Source organism: Girardinichthys multiradiatus, chromosome 2 (genome assembly GCF_021462225.1).
Source record: "Girardinichthys multiradiatus isolate DD_20200921_A chromosome 2, DD_fGirMul_XY1, whole genome shotgun sequence".
In the NCBI taxonomy this organism is placed as follows: Eukaryota; Metazoa; Chordata; class Actinopteri; order Cyprinodontiformes; family Goodeidae; genus Girardinichthys; species Girardinichthys multiradiatus.
Genome location: NC_061795.1, coordinates 34,671,580 through 34,696,017, shown reverse-complemented (window position 1 = coordinate 34,696,017; position 24,438 = coordinate 34,671,580). Strand labels below are relative to the sequence as shown.

Below are 24,438 nucleotides of genomic sequence, written 5' to 3'. Positions count from 1 at the left end.
GCTTTAATTATGAAAATAGAGGTTGTAACTTGGCGATCCTGTGACATTAAAGTTAAAAAGACTCTTTGATGGAGTAGAGCCCAAGAAAACCGATGTCTTTACATTTCAAAAGGCTCCTTAAAATACTCTAAAAATAGCTTTTGCAAAAGACTGCCCCATATCTAATTAAAGGTTCTATAATTAGCTCTAAAGGTTACTTGACATCCTCCAATGAAGTGCTATTTGAATTTCAAAGAGTGATGTATCTCAGAATTATAAGCAGCCTACCATGGTTATATGGTGTGACATGTTTTTTAACCAGATTTCATCACTGCGCATTTTCTGCACTGCAAACGTTCAGTTTCCCATGTTGGATTTTGTTATTTACACTTCTGCTGTCATTCTTAATTGTTATATACCAAACATTATTAGGTACACCCTGCTAGTACTGGTTTGGACTTCTTTTGCCTTTAGAACTACCTGCAGTCACTGCAGATTAGTCAACAGTACCATGATTCTAATCTTCTATTTGACTATGTCCTAAAGTTGTTCTATTAGATCGGGATCTGGTGATTGTAAAGGCCACTGGAGTACAATAAACTCATTGTCATGTTCAAGAAACTAGTTTTAGAGGATTTGAGCCTCATGGCATGGTGCATTCTCCTCCTGGGAGTAGATTTTAGAAGCATCGATAGTGTGGTCAAAACTTGGTACTAAGGAAACCAAAAGTGTGTGTTGTAAAATGGTAGTTTTTTCTCTCTTTCCTCCCTGTGCACACCGGATCCGTTTCTCTCCAGTTCCGAGACACAACCAGTGAAACCAGCAAAATTTTTCCCTTGTGAAATAATGAGAAATGGTTAAGTATAGAAGCAAGATTTAATATAAAATTAATCAGTGTACAAAATATGCCAATGAACAGATACAGAGTGACATTCACCTTCGGTACCGGGCTCCACTTAGGACATCTAGGATGAGCCAAATGAAGCCAAGAGCAGTGCACGCGTCCTGCTTTTATCTATGCCGGTTCTTAATCCTCCTAAAGGGTGTCAACCTCTTGTATCAGTTTATCCTTGACTATGTGTTGTGTCTTATGTGATCAGTGGTTATGGTGTGTAAGCGTGGAGCAGTGAGCGGTGTGGCAGATAAGCAACAAGGGCAGATATATTTAATTAGGGCAGCAAAGAGATTATTAGAAAAGGCCACAGAATCATACATCCATAACATGTGCCAATAAATATTTCAAAACCATTACACTATATTGTCTAAATTTCTGGTCCCGGTTGTGTACACAAAATTACGATCCTACCATTGCAATGTTGCAGCTGAAATCAAGACACATCACACCAACATTTTTACAGTCAGTTATTTTCCAATTATGGTGAGCCTGGTGAGCTCTCTCTCTCCCTTCATTGGTCTCAGCTGTTCCTCATCTCCTCCTGATTACACTACCTGTTTACCATGCATTCTCTCTACTCTTCCCTCTGTATATATCGCTGTCTGGTTGTCTTTCTCTTCGCTGGTTTCTTCTGTTCTCCTGGCCCATACTCTGTTGTCCTGCCTCATGGTCTGTATTGTTTTGCAGAGCAATATTTCCATTGCTCTGCCTGTGTTTTAAGAGCTGTTCCTAAGTTTTGTGAGTTTTATTCTTTTTCTTATTAAACTAACTTTATTTTGCCATGTTCACATTCTGTACTTTCACAACTGCATAATGACAAATACAGTCATATGGGACCAACAAACCACAGTCATTTAAATCCAACTTTTTCATTTTCTAATTGTCTATCAGCACTATGTTCCTGCAAGGTGTACCTAATAAAGTGGCCATTGAGTGTATATGGGTTTTGAAAAATAATCAGAAAATATTGTGCATAAATGCAATTTCCTGGGAATGCGGTTAAACACCAAACAAATGAATGTGCTTTAATCTTCATCTAAACCACTAAATTAATAAAATAGGGGAAAAGGAGGGGGGGGGGGGTAATTTTCCTAAAATATTTTAACAGTTTTTCAACAGTTTCAAAAACTCAATTGTGCTCTTTATAATATAGCTGATGTACAGTTAAAGTACTGAGAACTGTAATAACTTGCTCGGCACACCTGCCAGCATGCAGCAGTCACAGACTGTTAACCTCAAGATCTGGAAGTGTTTGAGAGTCAACGAAGCTTCACAATCTCAACCACTTTCTGCCTTCATCAAAGATCCGCTACAAAAAGAGCTCTTAAGCTTCTTCTTAGCTAACACAGGATTTACATTAAAATTGAACTTGGCCACTATTTCTCACTGCTGCTTGTAAGGTAAGCAAATTAAAATATAAAGTAGCTTTAGGATTAGTAAAGGACTCAGTTCTTGTACTTTCCATTCTCATGTTACTGTTTAAGCTGGAAAAGGGCATTTACTTATTGTAATCGTATTCATTGCCTCTGACTAATCTCCTGAAAAAGATTCATGCTTGGCTATGAGGCTCAAACTGAAAGCTATAAAGTTTAAATGCAAGCTTCTGTGGGAAATAAAGGGAAACATAATTTAGATTTGTTTATTTATATAGCTGTCTAAAATAAATAATAAAACAGTCACTGCTTTGAAAATTTGCAGCATACATTCCAACACCAGACACCTTGCTTTGTTAGTAGTATTAGAAGTGTGACAATGTAGCTTAAAAACCTGTTTGTATTTTATTTGTTATATCTGTTATAAAGTATTTAAATATAAGAACTATTTTGGTATTTGTAACCAAAGCAAATACTTGTATTTGTCAATGACCAAAGGGATAGAGACTTAAAGCCATGACCATGTAGTGTTTGTTTGTGTCATTGTTGATATCAAAATTACATTTATTGTGGTTGTTGACATGAAAAAAAGGAAGTAGAAATTTAAAAGCCCTCAGCGAAAACAAACAACAGCTGACTGACTAGCACATTGTGTTTGTGTGTTTGAATGCTGTTTTGATGCAGGCACCTGGTGGATCATGACCCTGCAACCATTAACTCCAGTGAACTGTGCAGGCCTCCTGCAGCCAGGCTGCTCCCTGCTACAACTGGATGGAGAAATCCTCCTGTTCGGCCAGAAAGGTTGGCCAAAGCGTTTGTGTCCGACTGGAATCTTTGGTGTCCGGTTTAAAAATGGTGAGATGAAGTTGAGGGCCATATCCTTCTCCAACGACTCAAGCTACCTCCCTCCACTGCGCTGTCCAGCTGTCTGCCGCCTCGACCCCTATGACGGGCTCCCAGAGAGTTATCTCATCCATGGAGGCCGCACCCCAAATAATGAGATTTCATCAAGCTTGTACCTGCTGACTATGGACAGTCGAGGTTGCAATCGCAAACTTGTGCTCAAGTGCAAAGAGAAAGAGCTGGTGGGAGAAGTGCCAGGGGCTCGGTATGGCCATGCAATGAGCATAGTTCAAAGCCGTGGGAAGACAGCTTGTGTAATGTTTGGGGGCAGGTCCTACATCCCTACAGGAGAGCGGACCACAGAAAGGTGGAACAGTGTCGTTGACTGTCCTCCCCAGGTTTTCCTCTTTGATCTTGAGTTTGGGTGCGCCTCTGCTCACACTTTACCTGAGCTCAGTGATGGACAGTCATTTCATGTTGCTCTTGCCAGAGAGGACTGTGTTTACTTTATTGGAGGCCACTCAATCACCTCTGACTCACGTCCTCCTCGCCTGTTTCGCCTACGTGTAGAACTTCTGCAGGGAAGCCCCTTACTTTCCTGCGAGACCTTAGATTCTGGCCTGTCTATCTCTAGCGCCATCATCACACGCACAGGTCCCTCTCATAGATATATTGTGTTAGGCGGATACCAGTCTGACTCCCAGAAGAGGATGGAATGCAGCACAGTCCTTCTGGATGAGAAGGGGATCCACATTGACCACCTAGAACCTCCCAGGTGGACTCCAGATATCATTCATAGTCGTACATGGTTTGGCGGGAGTGCTGGAGACGGGTGCATCCTGTTGGCTGTTCCCACTGAAGGAAGGCCATCCCAGCCTGATGTGCATTACTTCTATCACGTCAGTTTCCAACAAGAGAAAGAATACAGTGAGGAAGAAAAGACCCAGGCATGCAGCCAGGAATCAACAGATTACGAAAACTCCACTCCGCTTGAGGACTCAGAGGAGCTCTATTTTGGTAGGGAGCCACACGAGCTGGAAAACACTAGCGATGATGAGGGTGACACTTACAATGAAGAGGATGAGGAGGATGAATCACAAACTGGGTACTGGACCAAATGTTGCTTAGGCTGTCAGGTCGACCCCAACACATGGGAGCCATTCTACTCCACAGAGCTCCACCGCCCGGCTATGATTTTCTGCTCCAAAGGGGAGGGGGGACACTGGGTCCATGCCCAGTGCATGGAGCTGTCCGAGACCCTGTTAGTCAAACTCTCTCAGGGAAGCAAAAAGTACTTTTGTTTGGATCACGGAGGCCTGCCTTTCCAGGAGATGACCCCACCTCGACAGGTCATTCCAGTGAGGCGCACACCAATGAAAGTGAAGGACAGAAATGGAGCCTTCATGTTCAAAATGTCTCCATCCAAAAAAAGCTTTTTTAAGAGACTTTTTGATTAACTTCGGTTTTCTTTGTAATGGTGGTGGAAATTTCAATTTGTATTAAAAGTGTTTGTCTTGGCATGCAAATCAGTTGTACAAGCTGCATACTTTCTAAAAAATTATGAATAGAAATGCATGATTGTGAGCAAATTTTTCTTTCCATATATCTTTATCATTTCATTTCATTTTTTTAAATAAAGCAATACTTTCTAATATTTTTTAAGGCCTCCTCAATTATGGTCTTCATATATTTCCTTGTGAATCTAAAGGTACAATTACTAAATAAAATGTAATGAAAAAAAATGAGTGATGAAAATAAAATTCAAAATACCTTTTGTGACTTTTAATTGTTTGAGTTTCTTGTTGTTGTGTCTACCTGTGACACCTTTCTGGAGAGGGGAATCGTCCAAGCTTCTGCTGGCAACAACTTAATGCTCACCCTCTATCGATGATCCACATGGCCCTGTCTTTTAGTGTTTAACCCTTTCTCTCTCTTAGACATGGTAATTGACTGAGCTTTACTGTAACTAATTATATGTGCTCTTTTTCAGACTCTAACCTTGAAAACTGGCTCAGAGTTTATCTGTTCTTTCTTCTAGGTGAAACGACTAAAGGAGCTACATCCATTAACATTTACTTTTCCTTCCCATAGAAAGGACTCCTGGATCAATGCTTCTTTGTTCTCTTTGTGTCTCTGCTCTGTTCTTTCTCTTAAACCCCTAGTCGGTCGTGGCAGATGGCCGCTCACACTGAGCCTGGTTCTGCTGGAGGTTTCTTCCTGTTAAAAGGGAGTTTTTCCTCTCCACTATTGCTACATGCATGTATGAGAGATTGCTGCAAAGTCAACGCCAGTGACTGTCCACTGTCTCTACATGCTCATCCAGGAGGAGGGAATGCTGCAAGTTACTGACTGGATGCAATCTGCTGGGTTTCCTTAGACAGAAAAACTTTTTATCCAATTTGAATAAATAACTGAATCTGATGGTTAGGACTAATTGTATGTACCTGACTGTTGGGAAATGCCTTGAGACAACATGTGTTGTGAATTGGCGCTATATAAATAAAACTGAATTGAATTGAATTGATGCTGGATTCTCAAAGTCCGGTCAAAGGACTCTAATATCTTTCCATGGGTTTTTAACCTTGCATTAACAAATGATCAATTTGTAATATAAAATAATCCCTAACAAGTAAAGAAAAGACATTAATAAAAAATGCATCTTTCTAAAACTAAATTTATAATCAAAAAGAAAATGACCACATATAAAGAAACATCTACATTTATTTTTACCCCTGATAAAAATGTGTAAGCCATAAAATAAATTTTTGATTCAACAGAAATAGTCTCATGCTGAAATAAATTGCCTCAGTGAGTTTTGGAGATCCTTTTTCCATCTCCTGACAGTGCATAAAAGCAAGATAAACACAGGTTGCTTGTCATAGATCTAGTTGCTTTATACTATTGCTTTATCTGTAGATATAGGTAGGGGCATTTTGGAATTTATTTTCTTGTAGCCTGTTCCTGATTTATTAAGATCAATAACACGTCTCCAAAACCTGACATTTTTTTCTCTTGTCTTCCCTATTTTGACTTGTGGTTTCTCTTATTCTGTTGTATTTAAAGAATTACATTTATTGTGTGGGAATTGTGGGTGTTATTTTTTTGACAACACACTTTCTTTTAATAAACAGCCTAAATGCAAGTGTCAAAAAAAAAACACTTCTTTCCAATGTTGGGCCCTTGCTAAGGACCAGACATTTATTCAATTTTCATTGAGAAGATTATCCATGCCCTCATTTTTTTCCCAGCTCAGCTATTGTGATAGCCTTCACTTTGGCATCTTCTAGTCTCTGTTCTTCCATCTACACCTCATCCAAACCCCAAATTTCACTTGTTTTGTTTTATTGTCCCATGTTTTTTTTTTGCATACAGTCATATTCAATAAATTAGGACATGCATTCCAATGAGGCATGTATTTCCAATTAAAATCACTTTTTGAAAATCACTTTTAGGCAGGTAATAAACATACTAATCATTAAGCTCACATTTCTGAAATAAAATGTAATTTTTTTGATTGGTCCGATCTAATATTCTAAATGTTGTATTTTCATTAGCTGTAAAGGGAAAAACTTTATATTTAACAGAAATAAAGGCTTGACAACATCACACGCCTGTGTGTAATTAATCTTTATAATGTGTATTATTCTAATTTAAATATCTAAAGCATTTGAATGTCATTAAAATTTAAAACCTCCCCGTCAAAATTCACATCATATCTCAATTTTTTTTTTTCAGTTAATATTATATGGGGGGCGCTCTATGGCGGTTGAGGAGAAAGACGTGTTTGGCGTGGGCTCCCGCTCCAGTCATTTGTTATACATGGTTTCCGATTATATATTCTTGCTACTTTGACTTTTTGAGGTATCTTAACTCGAGTCTTGAGTGAATTTATAATGGAAGGGCAGAGTAATGGCCACAAGCTTGAGAAAACATAAGCTTATGGGTTCTGCGGCTGCTAGGCCCGAAACCGCCTCGGGGCAGAGTACATCTAATGCCGGGAACTCAACACCTCCTTCGCCGACCCCCAGTGAGGCGGACGTATTATTGTGGATGTTGGACATTCTTGCCTCTATAAAAACCGATATCTGCAGTTGGATAAGGTACCGCCTATTGACCGCTCCCATTGAATTCTGGGTGGGAGGAAGTCAGGCGAGTTATTTTTGCTCAGCTCCACTACTATCAAGAATGCGTGGAAATATTACACCGGGCGCGCAGCTGCAGCCCTCTTCGCTTTAAGTGTTTTTAAATCGGGAAAACCTTTTTCTTTTTTGCTAAGTTCGCCAATGCAAGCACAAATGTGTGGATTTCCTGTTTGTTGTGTTCTCCTTGTTTATCCAGGAGAGAGGGGCGGGACTACACCGGATCTGTCTGTTTTAAGAATGTTATTTACCAGGTATCTTCTTGTGATGGTTTGTGTGCATCATATTACAGTCAAATTGGCCACAGATGATCAGTTCTAATACTAATAGTCTTGTTAACAGTCACCCAGTTAACTTTGTAAGTTGGAATTTGAAATCACTCAATGGCCCAGTTAAATTTAGGAATATTATGACACATTTGAGATGACTTGATGCTAATATTGCTTTTCTACAGGAGACCCATGTGCAGGCAGCAGATTATATGTATTTGAGCAGGCGATGGTCTGGCCAGGAGTATCAATCTAATTTCCAATCTAAATCGAGAGGGGTCACAATCTTAATTAGTAAGCAGGTACAATTTACAGTATCTAGTGTACAGGGATTGGACAATGAAACTGAAACACCTGTCATTTTAGTGTGGGAGGTTTCATGGCTAAATTGGACCAGCCTGGTAGCCAGTCTTCATTGATTGCACATTGCACCAGTAAGAGCAGAGTGTGAAGGTTCAATTAGCAGGGTAAGAGCACAGTTTTGCTCAAAATATTGAAATGCACACAACATTATGGGTGACATACCAGAGTTCAAAAGAAGACAAATTGTTGGTGCACGTCTTGCTGGTGCATCTGTGACCAAGACAGCAAGTCTTTGTGATGTATCAAGAGCCACGGTATCCAGGGTAATGTCAGCATACCACCAAGAAGGACGAATCACATCCAACAGGATTAACTGTGGACGCAAGAGGAAGCTGTCTGAAAGGGATGTTCAGGTGCTAACCCGGATTGTATCCAAAAAACATAAAACCACAGCTTCCCAAATCACGGCAGAATTAAATGTGCACCTCAACTCTCCTGTTTCCACCAGAACTGTCCGTCGGGAGCTCCACAGGGTCAATATACACGGCCGGGCTGCTATAGCCAAACCTTTGGTCATTCATGCCAATGCCAAACGTCGGTTTCAATGGTGCAAGGAGCGCAAATCTTGGGCTGTGGACAATGTGAAACATGTATTGTTCTGTGATGAGTCCACCTTTACTGTTTTCCCCACATCCGGGAGAGTTACGGTGCATGCCCACAGTGAAGCATGGGGGTGGATCAGTGATGGTTTGGGCTGCCATATCATGGCATTCCCTTGGCCCAATACTTGTGCTAGATGGGCACGTCACTGCCAAGGACTACCGAACCATTCTTGAGGACCATGTGCATCCAATGGTTCAAACATTGTATCCTGAAGGCGGTGCCGTGTATCAGGATGACAATGCACCAATACGCACAGCAAGACTGGTGAAAGATTGGTTTGATGAACATGAAAGTGAAGTTGAACATCTCCCATGGCCTGCACAGTCACCAGATCTAAATATTATTGGGCCACTTTGGGTTGTTTTGGAGGAGCGAGTCAGGAAACTTTTTCCTCCACCAGTATCACGTAGTGACCTGGCCACTATCCTGCAAGAAGAATGGCTTAAAATCCCTCTGACCACTGTGCAGGACTTGTATATGTCATTCCCAAGACGAATTGACACTGTATTGGCCGCAAAAGGAGGTCCTACACCATACTAATAAATTATTGTGGTCTAAAACCAGGTGTTTCAGTTTCATTGTCCAACCCCTGTACATTAAGACACTGCTGGACATTATGTTATTGTGGTCGGAAAGTTATTTGCACTTCCGGTAATTTTAGCCTCAGTATATGCACCATACTGGGATGATCACATGTTCTATAATACCTTTTTTTTCAAAATTGCCTAACATTTCAAAACACAATCTCATAATTGGGGGAGATTTGAACTGCGTGCTATCATCTTCTGATCGTAGCACAGTAGGTAAAATAAGTCTTTCTAAATCTGCCCAGTCAATTAACTCATTTCTTAGAACTTATGGTGTGGTAGACGTGTGGCGTTTTTTGATCTTACTCATTCTTCTCTGTTCATAAGACTTACTCACGGATTGACTACTTTCTTCTTGATAAACGGATTTTGCCTTTAGTGAGGAAATGTGATTATGGCGCAATAGTCATTTCTGATCATGGCCCTCTTATAATGAATCTGAATGTCCCGGTCACACAATTGGTCTATCGGCCTTGGCGACTTAATCCTATACTTTTATCCAATGAAGACTTTGTCAAAATGCTCTCGTCAGAAATACAATTTTTCATTGATGTTAATCGAACACCGGGGATGCCTTCTGGCACTGTGTGGGAGTCACTGAAGGCCTACTTGAGGGGTCAAGTCATCTCTTACTCTGCAAATAAAAAACAAGAAAAGCCTGGAGTGGCTAAAACTGTTGACAGATGAGATTTTGTGGCTAGACAGGCAATACAGCCAATCTGCCTTACAAGATTTCCTGAAGAAACGTACATTACTACAAACTGAATTTAACATCCTATCTATCCGGCAGGCTGAGTATTTATTTTCCAAATCTAGGTATGGCTATTACGAGCATGGTGAGAAGGCTGGGCGATCGACTGGCCAGGATATCGTTGCAATAAACGATGTTCAAGGCGTTAAATGTTGTGACAATGCTGGAATTAATAATTGTTTCAGCAAATTTCACCGGCCTTTATATACCTCTGAGTCATTCATCATTTAACCCATTCGAATTAGAAGATTTTTTTAGGGATGTTAGATTCCCTTCGGTAAGTCCCAACCTGTCTAACAAGCTGGAGAAAGATCTTTCTCAAGAAGAGATAATCTAACCATGCCAAACCGAAGGTCTACAGGGCCAGATGGCTTCCCCACGGAATTTTTAAAGAAATTTTCAGACCTACTTTCTCCTTTATTATTATCCGCTTTTGAGGAATCTTTGGCCACACAACTATTACCATTGTCTATGTGTCAAGCCATAATCTCACTGTTATTAAAGAAAGAAAAAGACCCATTAAACTACAGTTCATATCACTCGATATCACTCCTAAACACCGATGTTAAAATTCTTACAAAAATATTGGCAAAACGAATTAAACGGATTGTCCCCACAATCGTTTCACCTGACCAGACAGGTTTTATTAAAAATCGCCAGTCTTTCTTCAATATTAGGCGACTGTTGGACGTGTTGTACACACCCGCCCCACCCGCTCATACTTGTGATGAGGATTTACTTTCATTAGATGCAGAGAAAGCGTTTGACCAGGTGGAGTGGAACTACCTCTTTAAGACCTTGGAGGTGTTAAATTTTGGCCCTAAGTTTATTTCACAGGTGAAGTTGATATATACCTCGCCAATGGCGACTGTTCGCACTAACAGTAATTTTTCCAGCTATTTTGAATTAAAACGTGGCACGAGGCAGGGGTGTCCACTCTCGCCACTTTTATTCGCAATTGCAATTGAACCACCTGCGGTGGTTTTGCGGGACGATCCGGGAATTAAAGGTATAAATTGGTTTGGTACTGAACATAAAGTCTCCTTATATGCTGATGATACACTTTTGTACAGTTCAGACCCTTCATCTAGTATTCCTGAGTTGCTTATCTTACTTCAAAAATTTGGGAAGATATCTGGCTATAAGGTTAATTTTCAAAAAAGTGAGCTGTTGCCTGTAACTTCAGTGGAGGGGAAGCACATAGGCCCTGTTCCTTTTAAAATGTGTTCTAATAAATTTAAATACCTGGATATTTGGATAACTCGTAGCCATAAGGACCTCTATAAGGCAAACTATCTCCCTCTACTGGTGGATCTTAGGAAGAACATTGCTTGGTGGGCATCCCTGCCTCTATCCCTTGGGGGTAGAATCAACTCAATTAAAATGACAATACTGCCCAAATTTCTTTAGCTATTCCAGAACGTGCCAGTGTTCCTTACTAAATCTTTCTTTTCCAACTTGAACAGTGAGTTATCAACATTTATTTGGAATAAAAAACATCCACGAATTGGCAGTAAGATGCTGCAGCTGCCCCGTAATCTTGGAGGGATGTCATTCCCTAACTTCATGTGTTATTACTTGGCAGCCACTATTAGAACCTTATTGTATTGGTTGGAGAAGGACACTCCTGTTCCAGGTTGGGTGATCTTGGAAAGGAATTCAATCACATCTAGTTCTCTCCCTGCTTTACTCTGTTCCCAATTACCTTTTAAACAATCAGTGGCTTCCTATACATCTAACCCAGTCGTATCCCACACAGTAAAAATCTTGAACCAGTGTACAGGGTTGTTACTGGCTGCTCCAGTATTAAATAATCACATGTTTGCCCCCTCCTTGATAGATTCAGCTTTTAATGCTTGGCGTCTAAAAGGCATAAAGTCATTATATAATCTCTATGTAGATAATAAGTTTGCTTCTTTTGAGCAGCTGGCACAGAAATTTGATATTCAAAAATCACATTTCTTCAGGTACTTGCAATTGATACATTTTGTGATGTCAAACTCTGGGGGTTTTCCTCTATATCCTTCCACTTCTCTTGTGGATAAGATTCTGGAATGGAAGCCTGACACAAAACTTTCCATGAGCAGAGTTTATACATTGCTCAGTTCATGTAATGACACCAATTTGGACTCTTTGAAATACAGGTGGGAGATGGACCTGGAGGAATCCATAACAGACTCTGTTTAGCAAAAGGTTGTTCAAAATATTAATTCTTCCAATGAATTCCAATTCAAGGTGGTACATCGTTTGCATTGGCCCAAGGACAAAGGGATGGACGGGATGTGGATTTGTGATCTATGTAAACAATCTCCAGCTACACTTTTACATACGTTCTGGACTTGTCCAAGGCTGCATGGGTATTGGCAATCTATTTTTGACACTTTCTCAGGAATATTTGGATGAACTGTGCGTCCGTCACCATTCATCTCTCTTTTTGGGCTGGTCCCAGTAGATGTTTCCCTCAGCAAACATCAGGAGACTATGTTAGCTTTCTGCTTTTTACTGGCCAGGAGAGTCATTCTTTATAGATGGAAGGATCCGCAGCCTTCTGTATATGGACACTGGTTAAGAGAAGTCATGTCTCACATTAATTTGGAGAAGATTAGATATACAGTCAGGGGATCTGTTACAAAATTATATTATATTTGGCAACCATTTATGTCTTATGTTGAAGGAATTTTAGCACATAAATTTGTGTAATGGTCAAATGCTGGTGTATCATTTCTGCACAAACCTGAAACTGGCTTTGGCTGTCTTATGAGTACAAGATGAATACGTTTTGGAATCATTGATCAGGTGTAGGAGGGGTGGGTTGGGAGGGGTTTTTATGTTGTGTGTGTTCTTGTTATTGTTTTTGTATTGTTTGTATTAAAATAATAAAAAGACATTGAACAAAAAAAAGTTAATAGCACTGTAATATATGGTGTATTTCAAGAGTTTTTTTCATTCCTACTCTAGAGTTAAACAAGTGGTCTTTTGTAGTTAATAAAAAAATCATATAAACATTTAAATTATTTGTAATCAGTTCAAGTATTGTCTTTATTTTAAAGAGAAAAAGTACATACTCCATCATGCACAAAAACAATTTTTCAATAAGACAGTGAGGCTGACTGACAGTACAGGAAAATCAACACAAAACAGCAGAGCTGTAGTGTAATATTTTGTTTTTCTGGGAAGATCACCAGCGAAACCCAGAATATTTCATTGCATTTGTATGGTTAAACATACGGCAGTAAAGGAAAATCAAACATTCAATCAAGAAAGAAAAGGAAAATTGCCTGTCACAATTCAAAATAGCGAGGGCAGACAAAGACAATATTATCAATCAATCAAACAAATAAAGTTGCCAACAAATGAGACTTTCTGGTCCTGCCCATTCCTCTTCTCTGTCAACAATGGCAGTGAAGAAATGCTGAAGGAAAAAAGGAACCAGGTCCGAAACAAAAGTGAAGAAAAATCCCTTCTTGTTGTAGAGTCCATGGAGTATTAGGCTTTCTAATGGACCACACTATATTCTTATGATATCAACAAAAAAGGTCAGTATATGCTTCATTTTATGAGAAGACTTTGAAAAACTATCATCTATCCTAAGCTGTGCAAAGCCTAAAAGAGATAAATAAATTGCTTTAAAGTGACCCGGCATCTATTCTATCCCCTCGGGACCTTACGATAAAGCACTAAACTCATCTTTTTCAGAGGGCACTCATGAAACAAAGAACATTTAGGTCCCTGTGATTGCATTTTCCTTTGGCTAAAATGATATATTAATACAGTGGCCCAAAATGTGGTCTTTTTTAACACAATTTCACTCCATGACGTACAGCTCTTTCATCTGCTTCCATAAATATCCCCTCTCTATAAATTCATAAATGTGTCATATCCTTGCAATACAATAAAATGTGCCATATTTCACATACAGAAAAGATTTTTTTAAAAGAAGTTGTAAAAAGCAAAGAAAATAAACTTTTGTTGTGTTTACAGTGAGTTCCTCTGTTATTTTGGAAGAACAGACATTTAACCAAAGAGTGTAGTTCAAATTAAATACGATAGTGAAATGTCAATGAAAAAGTGTATAAATTGTTGCATAGAATTTGAAAACATTATTTTTGAGTGCAAAATATTGTTCGCTAAAGAAAAAGTATTTTGTTTTATCAAAACATTTTAACAATGCTAAAAATAACAATAAAAAACAATCTAAAACAATTTTTATTAAAATAACTGTCAACGTTTTTAAGTTTACCTGAGGACATCTACACAGACTCTATTTCTCTATTGCATTGAACATCGATAAGAATTGAAAGTAAGAATATATAAACATTGAGGTAAATGGCAGATTATCAACTGGCTTAAAATAAATCAAAGAGTTAGTATAACAGAAATCAAAACCCGGTGATTTCCACAGTCAAATCATCATCATCCTGGATCTCTTCTGGATCAATTGTTGCCTGGAAAGCTTTAGCAGAGTCCTTGTGAGCCTCCATAAACTTCTGCAAGTACTTAGAGGTGTAGAGCCAGTGGTGTTTCAGCACGTCCTCCAGTTCAAAGGCCTTTGATTGACGTGCATTCATCTTCCTGAAACGCCTGAACAGTTTGTTTGCTGACTCGTTCCCCTCGCTGGCCCAGGCTCCAATGGATCCTTCTCTCTCTATGATTTCAGGCACATGGGCCAGGGTCTTGTGCAGGTAATTGGTTATTTTTCCATTGTACCTGTACTTGAAGGTAGAGGAGAGCAGGTCGGCAAAGCGCTGGGAGTTAAAACTGTAGCGGCACAGCTGGTCCGGGCACTCCTTTGCTGGACAGGTGGCACGCCACACAGGTTTCATTTGGAGGTAGAGCCTCATGAGCTCCCTCAGGGTCTCTCCCCTTTCCTTTGAGGGCACCAGTTCACAAACTACCTCGGCGGCCTCCATGGTCATTAATCTTCGGGCATAGTTCCCATTCATCCTCATCACTGGTTTAAGCTTCATCTTCTTCCTCAGCTGTTTGTCCAAGGCTGCCCGCCAGCTGCGCCGTTCCTCTCTGCTCGGGTTGGCCTTTTTATACACTTCCCCGATTTCATCCTGGAAGATTTTGTAGAATTCAGTGGCATTGCCAATGTCACAGTGCAATGCATCCATAGTGGGCTGGGTCTCCAGGAAGGGCTTGGCCGAGACTCCTTTGACTCTGTCTCTCAATTCATCTACAGACTCAGAAAATGGGTTGGTTCTCCATATCTCATAACGTTCCAGGTTCTCATCATGACTGCGGGTGATGGAGTGTAACACCATGTTCTGAGCAGCCTCTGCACGACTGGAGTCACACAGAGTGCAGATGTATGTTGATCCTGAAGCTTCCAGGCCCTCCATCTCCCGCACCATCTTTTCATCATAACCTGTGCCCCTAAAGTGGAAGCGAAAGGAGCGCAGCATGCCCCCCATGGATAAAATGAGCCTGCTCTCTTTCATCGCATTTCGCTCTGCAACTATAGGCCCCAAAACAGCAGTGAGAGTCTCGTGGTCTGACTCATCCACAAACGTTAGGCAAAGGGGTTTACAGGAAAGTTCTGAATTGGGCTTCGGCTCTGTGAAAATCGTGACCTCCTCCTGGCCGTCTTCAGCCTGAATAGAGACCGACATGACAGTGAAAGAGAAACGGACAGCCTTCTCAGGAACAGGTGGTCCTCCACCGTGCTTCTCGCTAACATCACCCATGCCGTCACAACACTCCTTGATCATGACTCTAAAGCCCAAGGTACAAGCACTATCTTCCATGCCAGTGTCTCTCAACCCCTCCATGATGTCCTCCTCAAGATCCTTCAGCGCTGCCACAAGCGCCACGTCATAGCGAAAGCGTCGGGTGATGGTGTCAGCTGGGGAGTCGTCCAACGAGGAGGTCCATCCTGACAGCCCATTGATGATGCCAACATTGTAAGACGTGGACACATTTTTGAGAGCTGGCTGCCATTCAAACTGGTGAAAGCCAGGGAGGAGCTCCTTTTCTGTAGCTCGGAGAGTGTGCAAGGGCTGAAAGATCTGGCGGCCACTTGTAGCTTTGACCGTCCGATACATCTTGTGATACTGGCTACAGCTCAGGAATGTGTTGACCCGGATGGCCAGGCACACAGCAGGACTCAATCCAAAGCCTCTGCCTGCAGAGAGAGAGACAATGCAAGGAGAATAAGTTTGTGAGCAAAACAAAACAACAGGTTTGCAGATGCACAATCATAATGTCTTATGATTTGAAAAACAAAATGCAGAATCTACCATTTGCTCAGTTATTTTCCTACATTTAGTGTAATTTCCACAGTGAGGCAGAAGGAATTACAAATTTTCCACCTTAATGTGAACATATTAACATCAAAAGCCCACAAACACATTATCCAAGATCCAATACTTCCTGTTTTCCAGATGTTAGAAAGGGACAGAGTAAAACTGGCAAAAGTGAAGCTGGCAAAAGTGATGTATTGGCTGAAGATGAAAACAGACACCAGCTGCCTGCAATTCCCCGGAGAAAAGGATGGTGCTGTCTGTGTAATTTGCAGATACAAGCGCTACTGATGTTGTTTTGATTCTAACAACCCCTTCACAAGACTTGTTACTGTGCAGTAAAGGGAGTGTGAGAATGATGGACTGACAGACAAGATGAATAGAAGCCAAGGGGGGATTAGAAATAACTGTGTTTCTAACAGAGGTATATAATGCAATGATTTTCTGATCAAATGACAGAGACCACTTTCTCTCCTTTCAGTATTGAACTTTTAAACTCATTATTTATGAGATGCATGTTTTCCTCAGAGGAAGGGGTGATATTAATTTGCAAACACTATCATAGTTAACAGCTGTTTTTATGTCTCTTTTTTATTGCCATCCATTGCTGCACCAATTGAACAAAAGGCTTAAAATAGCTTTTTACCTTGCATCATGGCCTCCAGCTCATCTGCCTGCCGGTGTTCATTCCCAGATCTCAGAGCGAGCAGAAACAGTGTCAAACACACAGACTTCAGATCACCGCCTTCCTCTTTGTCTGCAAACACCTTCACCTGGGTCTTTAGATCCCTCAATCGGTGCTTCTGGGCACGACGGGTTAAGGAGAGCAAGTGTTGGCGGGGTCTTCCCCCCTTATTGGGTAGCAGATAGCTTTGAAACTGAGATAAGTGTTTGTTTTCACCTTTCTCCAACTCATGGCTTAGACAGTGGGCCTTGAACACGCCTAACTGTACGGACTCGCCACAGCCTTCACAGGGACACAGCAGAGGCAGAGAGTAGAGGGTTGATAAGAAGGTTTTGGCAGGAGGGATGAAATCATCGGGGACACAATAGAAGTTGCATGCAGGGCAGTGAGGTCCCAGAACGTGAGTAAATTTTATAATGCAGCTGCGGCAGAAGAGGTGCCCACAGGGGGACTGAACCGGATCAAAAAGCAGGTGGTCACATACCAGGCAGGTGAAAGAAATGATGTAATCCACAGGCAGCTTCTCAGCAATCAGTTTGGTGTTCAGGTGGTCATTCTGGCAGTGCGTAATGTTCTTCACCCACTGTTCTCTTTGGATGCCGTTTTTTTTCCAGGTCCTCAGCACGGCACTGTGGCGGTCTCCAAAGGGTTTCAGGGCTCTCTTCTCACCAACAGCAATGCTGTCACCATAGTCCCCCCTGACTCTTTTTGCCAAACTCTGGACTTTAGGAAGAACCTTCCTCCTCTTTCGTCCAGTCCTTTGAAATGATGACTTTTTGGGGGAACACAGAGAGCAGTGGGAGGTATGGGGCTTCCACTCTGGAACTTTTGTTCTGATGAAGTTGCAGACACCCCCTCCACGTATGGTAGCCTGCCAGCAGCGATGGCAGAAGGAAAGAGGGTGGATGGATTCTGCGTCCTCTGCCACATCCACCTTGAAGACTTTCAGGAGGACCTCTGGCCAGCTCGTAAACTTGCAGCCCATTTTACGGAGCACACACTTGCTTGCATCATCCAGATCTCCATGAACATCATGCACGGGTCCTTTGACCTTCCTCAGGGCCATTCCACAAATGCGGCACAGGCACCTACATTGAAAAACAGAGTCATTATCTCTGGAAGAATTACAGAGGACAAAATTATGTTCATAGATTTCTTTCCATAGCTGATCACCTGAGATGGTTCATGTGGGTGTCCATTTCCTGCAGTTTCATATCCACTCTCTTGCCAGGGCCCTCCACATTTTCTTTGCTTTTTCCCCCAAGGCATAATTTCATAACACTCGCCAGTCCCACACCATGATCTGTCTCTATATGTGGAGCAGTAGGAGGTGAGATCCCTAATGAAGCTCCTATCTCAGACTGTGTTTCACTGGGCAGAGGTGCCTTCTCCATAGATTTCACCCTAAACAGCTTAAACTTCCACTGAGAATACTTAGAGTGGGGATGTTGGAGCTCAGCAGGCATGAAGGATCTGGGACCATCTGTCTCTGGGCTCTCTGCTGCCATGATGAGAATTAGATCTAGGACCCTTGAGAGGAGAGAAGAGAAGAGAAGAGATAAAAGGAGAGATTCATACGATGCACTGCAAAAGTATTAAAATAATTCCAGCTGTCCATGAAATAACAGATACAGAGAGAAGACTGGATAGTTCAAATCCCCCATTAGGACTTAAGCTTGGTGTGTTCTCAGAGCTGAGCCCTAGACACAAACTAAAAGCCTTTCTTGATTTCTATTGAATTTATACACAACAAACCCTTAAATCCCATTGAACAGCCAAAGCCTCAACCTTGAATGGTGTATTATATCATAAGTGGCATTTGGATCTTGTGTAAAATGCATGAGTCAAACATTGGAGGATCAATACAACACCAAAATGTTAATTTCTCTACTCTTCAAACCCATCATTCCCAGAGACGTTTTCTAAATGGACAGCCTTATTTCTGCAAAGTTGTCAGTCATCACTGTTTGTCATTTTCTTGGCTGTGGGGAAAATTGGAGCTCTGGGAGACTTTAACTGACATTTTAAACGGGGTTGGAAAAAATCAGGGCAAACCTAGTTCATAATGCATAGATATTGACCAAATTGAAGCATAAAAGACAACAGGAAAACTTTACATTGAATAAACATCAAGGGAAGACTTATTCCAAACACAGCTTTACAATACTTAGAAATTGTATTTCATCCCCACCAAGTAGTTTTATGACACTGTACAGGTAAAATCTATAATATTGCTATTCTAAAATACCTTCTGTTGTCTCCCTCCATAAAATCCATGTTCTATTACCAGTTCTGACAATAAGGTGGTCAAACAATCTAGGAAACTAACAGAGTCTTACCATTTCACTCCAATAATGGACACACTGTAGAATCCTCTGTCTATCCATCTTTTAGGGTTCTCTGTGTGTTTTCTGCCCCGGAGGCTTAAATCTGTCAGACTACTCCATTTCCTAGATCTATGTCTGCTTCATGGGCTAAACCCTCATCTGAGACAAACAGCTGAGCCCATATGCATGTGTGTCAGCTGGGCTCTTACCTTGTTTTTCAGTCTCAGCTGGCACCGGCTCCCCTGGGGGCTCTTTCTGCATGGGAGCACAAGGAAAGCCCTGGAGCCAGGCCTCCTTTCACAGTGCACACAATACACTGTATTTGTCTTGGAGAGTCTGTCACAGTTTGGAGTTGTGGTTTCATACAGTAGGATTGCTCCATACCATGCTGTATTTATACCCTTGCTGCGATGGAATCCCAACAGTCAACTCCTGCCACCTGATACAAGCAGCTGACAAAAAAAAAAACAAGGTCAACCCCAAAGAGCAGTTGCAACTGCTGCATGCAGAATCGAACACCAAAACCCAAACAAACAGCTTTTTACCACAAAACACTGATCCTGTGCTCCTCAAATCCATCTGCAGGCTCACCTCATCCAGGTGGTTCCACTGCTACAGAAAGACTGTTAGACAAACAGCAGGCCAAACATACAGAGAAAAACAGTAGATCATGGGAGAACTGATCTGCAAGACGGGAAACTATCTGCATTTTAGGAGAACGAATATTATAAAGTGCCTTGTAAAAGTACTAACACTTTTACTATATTTTGTCACATTACAACAACAAACGTCATTGTATTTCATTGAAATGTATATAAATGCAAAGAATAATTATGAAATGGAAAGAAAAGAATACAAGGTATGTCCCTACTAGCTTAGGGCAAAACATTCCATTACAGTCTCTGTCATATTGGATGGAGAGCATCTGTGAACATACATTGAGGTGTTTAGGGTTGTTGTCCTGTTAAAAGGTGAACCTTCCCCACAGTCCATTTTGCAGCTTCTAACAGGTTTTCTTCCAGTATTGCACTGTATTTAGCTTCATATCATATCTGACCTGCTTCCCTGTTCCTGCTAAAGATAAGCATCCCCACAGCATAATGCCACCACCACCATGTTTCACCGTGCAAACTGTGATTTCATTGTGAAGGCCAGTGTTAGATTTTTCCATTAGTCTACATTTTGCACGTAGATCAAACAGTATTGTTTTTTCCTGATGAGAGGGCATTTTCCAAATGCGTTTTGTTTTCCTGCAGGGTTTGTTTTGTCGAAAACTTGGTTGTGTTACTTTATAAGAAAAGCCACATTTGGGGAAGCTACTGAAGGTAATTGGTTGTACAGGAATTTAGTTAGGGTTATCAGAGCACTGAATACATATGTACAGTACACTTTGATTTTTATTTCCAAAAACGTTTCTACCCTTTGGCACACTCCTTACAGTTATGCACTACTTTGGGAACGTTATGGCTTACATGCAAAATGCTAGGTGTGGCACAAATCTAACACTGCACATCACCTTGGAAATACCATCCTATTTGTGAAACAAGGTGGTGGCAGCATTATGCTGTGGTAACACTTTCCTTCAGGAGGAACAGGGAAGCTGGTCAAAGCTAATGAGAAGAACAGAGCTAAATACAGGACAGTCCTGGAAGAAAACCTGTAGGAAGCTGCAAAAGGTGGCGCGGTGGTGGCGCAGGGGTAGAGCGCGCTACCCATATTCAGAGGCTTTAGTCCTTGACCCAGCTGTCACTGGTTTGACTCCTGGCCCTGGCGACCTTTGCTGCATGTCTTCCCACCTCTCCACCCCTCTCCTGTCAGTATACTGTCAAAAAAGAAGAAAACTGAAGGCCACTAGAGCTACAAAACAACATAAAAAAGAAGCAGCAAAGTTTTTGAAACAAGGGTGAATTTTCACCTTTTTTGGCAGGACAAAACCATAAACATCCTAATAGATGTTCACAGGAGCTTTCGATCCAATATGACTGGAAATGTTTTGCACAAATCTGATAGAGACATACCTTGTAAGCTTGGCAGCAAAGGAAGGTTTGAATAAATGTGAAAGCAAAGCTATTCAGTGTTTTTTTTGTGTCTATGACATAACATTTTATGAAATACTTTTAAGCTTGTCTGAAAACAATTAAAACCGCATCAGAGGTACACCTACCAGCAGGACAGCAGCTCTAAGCTGTATGTTACATGTGCAAAGGTGGTAGAGACATACCCCAAAAGTCTTGCATTTTTTATTGCAGCAAAAGCGTGCTTTACAAAGTATTGACTCAGGGTAGCTTTATTCAAAGGGACACCACTCTTTCCAGAGTTTTCTTAATAATAAATCCTGGATAAGCTTTTTCTTGCCCTTTGCAATTATTTTCTACTTTGTTTTGGCCTATCACATAAAATCCCATTATGCACATTGAAGTTTGTGGTTGTAACATGACAATATGTGAAACAATTAAAGAGGCAAGAACACCTTACAAGGCACTATAAGGATAAATGTGAGAAAAACAGCAGATCACACATGAAATGATGCCTAAGAAGGGAAACTATAATTTAATATTTAGTGGGATTAAAAATGTTACCATTCAAGCTGTCATTCTATTATACGGTAAATCACAATGACAAAGGAAGCTACACCAGTGGTTCATAGTTGGTTGAAAAAAGAATGTGATTGCTTACTTGACATGTAATTTTTTTAAATGAGTTTTCAGACCAAAAATGCAGGAAAGAAGCAATGCATCCAAGAAACCGTCTATGTAAGTTGGGTTTCTGTTGTCTTGTCCATGGCTCATAGTTGCACATTTTGATTATCTTTTTTATTTCATATTTCACTCCCTATTTGTAACAAGTTTAGATTATACAGCATCATTTGATGTGGAGTCCCAGCAGGTATGAAGAGTATTTACCCAAGATCATTTTTGTTTCTAATTATCCAGGGGATTAATATTGTGTACCCACCACATGAGCCTGTTACTGTTGCTTTGGATTTGCCATCCAAGTCATTAGATACACTGTCAGTGGGCACCAAACAACAGTTGGGTCGTTCCCAGCCTTGTCAGCCTAACAGGGGAGCAGGATGAATACTGGCAGGCATTGTGTCTTATATTTGCTGCATATGGCCAAATGTGACCTTCAACAGCAGAACCAGTTTTGGTTTCTTTATTTTCTCTTCCCTTTTTGACAAGAGGATCTATTCCAGGGAAAAGTTTACAAGCAAAAACAGTGCTTTTTCAAGGCATATCCACATCACACAGAGCAGAGTGATCTAAGGTGTGCAAAGCTTGATTCATTAGCCAAGAACAAACAAATGATGGATTGTAGCAAGATGCTCCAGGCCTATTTATAGTTGATAGTTAGATTTATGATAGCCAAGTAGCTACATGATTTCAAGGTAAACGTCACACCTAGCTCTGTGGCAGACAGAGACAGAGCTGCAGATGTCTGCCTGACAAACAAGCAGTGACCCCCAAAGACCCTTATCTCTCTGCGCCTGCTAATTGACTTGTTATTGATCAACTCAAAGGTAGTCTGATTTATGAGGAAGACGACTTGAGGAGACAGCCACCTGGCATGCAGGGGAGTGTTATGAATGTGGGAAGTGAACCCCAGGGGGACCACAAGCTGCAGTTTAGGAGAACATAGACAAGTTTGAAATGTGCCACGGACAAGACACACTTGGAGGGAAGGTTTTGTGTTTTCCACCTAGATGATGCATTTTGCAGAGCAGTCAGTGTGTGTGTGTGTGTGTGTGTGTTTGTGTTTTTTACTACATCCACACACACATTTGTGTGTGCGCTTTTGAATAAAGGCTTCAACAAAAGCAGGTGTTTGTGGAAAGAGCAAAGAGAGAGCAAAGAATTTATGCTGAAATAGTCACTGCAAAAGTACTAATACTACAGGGTTTTCCAAATGTCAGTCAGTCAGTCATTTTCTACCGCTTATTCCATAGTGGGTCGCGGGGGAGCTGGTGCCTATCTCCAGCAGTCTATGGGCGAGAGGCAGGGTACACCCTGGACATGTCGCCAGTCCATCGCAGGGCAACACACAAACAACCATGCACACACTCATTCATACACCTAAGGACAATTTAGAGTGACCAATTAACCTAACAGGCATGTCTTTGGACTGTGGGAGGAAGCTGGAGTACCCGGTGAGAACCCACGCATGCACGGGGAGAACATGCAAACTCCATGCAGAAAGACCCCTGGTTGGGAATTGAACCCAGGACCTTCTTGCTGCAAGGCAACAGTGCTACCAACTGTGCCACCGTGCAGCCCGTTTTCCAAATGTTTGCGAATAAAATTCTCAACGGTGTGGTATGCATGTGAATTCTACTCATTTTAACCAGATACACCTAAATTAAATCTTTGAGAAATAACGTAGTTTGTAAATACAATCCACATGTGTGAACCTAATTTCAGTATAAATCTGTCATGAAAGGGTTTGAGGGTGGACGAAAGTGCAGACAAGAGCTGGGCAGCAGCATGTTGTAAAAGGTTTTAGCTTTATTTCCAGAGGTTTTCAAAAAAAAAAAAAACAATGCACTGCAGATACAAACAAAATCCTGATCCAAAAACTTACAAGAAGTTCTGCAGGCACATGGAAAAAACTCAACACGAATACGTGGGTTGAGAACGAGGTATGACAAACACAAAGAACCAGCAACAAACAATGACACAAAACCAGCTAATATACTGAGAGATAACAAAGGGCAGGTAATCAGAGAAAACAGGGAACAGGTGTGACAAGGAGGCAGGGGGGCAGAAGGAACAGGTGAAACAAATACAAAGACTGAGCATGGGCAAAGTAACTAATAAACAATAAACAGAAACACAGACCAAGCAAACCTATAGTCAAAGATAAATAATCAAATGGGGAATAAGAAAACTAGAATAATCATGACTAAAGTAAACAGAGAAACTAGTGGGAACATAGGAACAATAATAACAACCTGAGAACAAAGAACCCATAAAGAAAACCTGAATACAAAAGTAAACATACCTAACGACACTGACTGAATTAACTGGAATGGAAACAGAAAATAAACTAGTAAACAAGAAGAGTGCAAAGGAACAAATAATAAAACACAATTAAACACAAAGATACTAAAGAGAAATAAAACTAGAGAATCCAGGGAAGACCAAGAACAATAATAATTACAATAATAATAATAATAAACCATACAAAGTAATAAGAAAACAACCATAAAAGAACTTAAGAAGTAAACACTAGGAGGTGGAAGAGGGAGAAAAGAAAACATGATATAAAAACCAAAATAGAAAAATCTAAGCAAAAGGTAAACAAACACAAAGCTTCAAACAAAGTCCAAAAATGTCACTCTGTGACAAAATCCATGTGATTGGTGAAGGCCCCATAGGTTTG

At 40.9% G+C, this 24,438-nt stretch overlaps 2 protein-coding genes across 2 annotated transcripts; one reads left to right on the top strand and one right to left on the bottom strand.

Moving 5' to 3' along the window:
- The first annotated feature begins 2,107 nt into the window (after positions 1 to 2,107).
- Positions 2,108 to 4,861, top strand: rag2 (recombination activating gene 2). Its single transcript, XM_047349765.1, has 2 exons — positions 2,108 to 2,274; positions 2,932 to 4,861. Exon 2 carries the CDS (start codon positions 2,946 to 2,948, stop codon positions 4,545 to 4,547), a length of 1,602 nt encoding a protein of 533 aa, XP_047205721.1. The 5' UTR covers positions 2,108 to 2,274; positions 2,932 to 2,945; the 3' UTR covers positions 4,548 to 4,861.
- Positions 4,862 to 12,813: 7,952 nt separating this feature from the next.
- Positions 12,814 to 19,410, bottom strand: rag1 (recombination activating 1). Its single transcript, XM_047383353.1, has 4 exons — positions 19,269 to 19,410; positions 17,906 to 18,262; positions 16,694 to 17,820; positions 12,814 to 15,929 (listed from the first exon to the last, which is right to left on the bottom strand). Exons 2-4 carry the CDS (start codon positions 18,238 to 18,240, stop codon positions 14,182 to 14,184), a joined length of 3,210 nt encoding a protein of 1,069 aa, XP_047239309.1. The 5' UTR covers positions 18,241 to 18,262; positions 19,269 to 19,410; the 3' UTR covers positions 12,814 to 14,181.
- Positions 19,411 to 24,438: the final 5,028 nt, after the last annotated feature.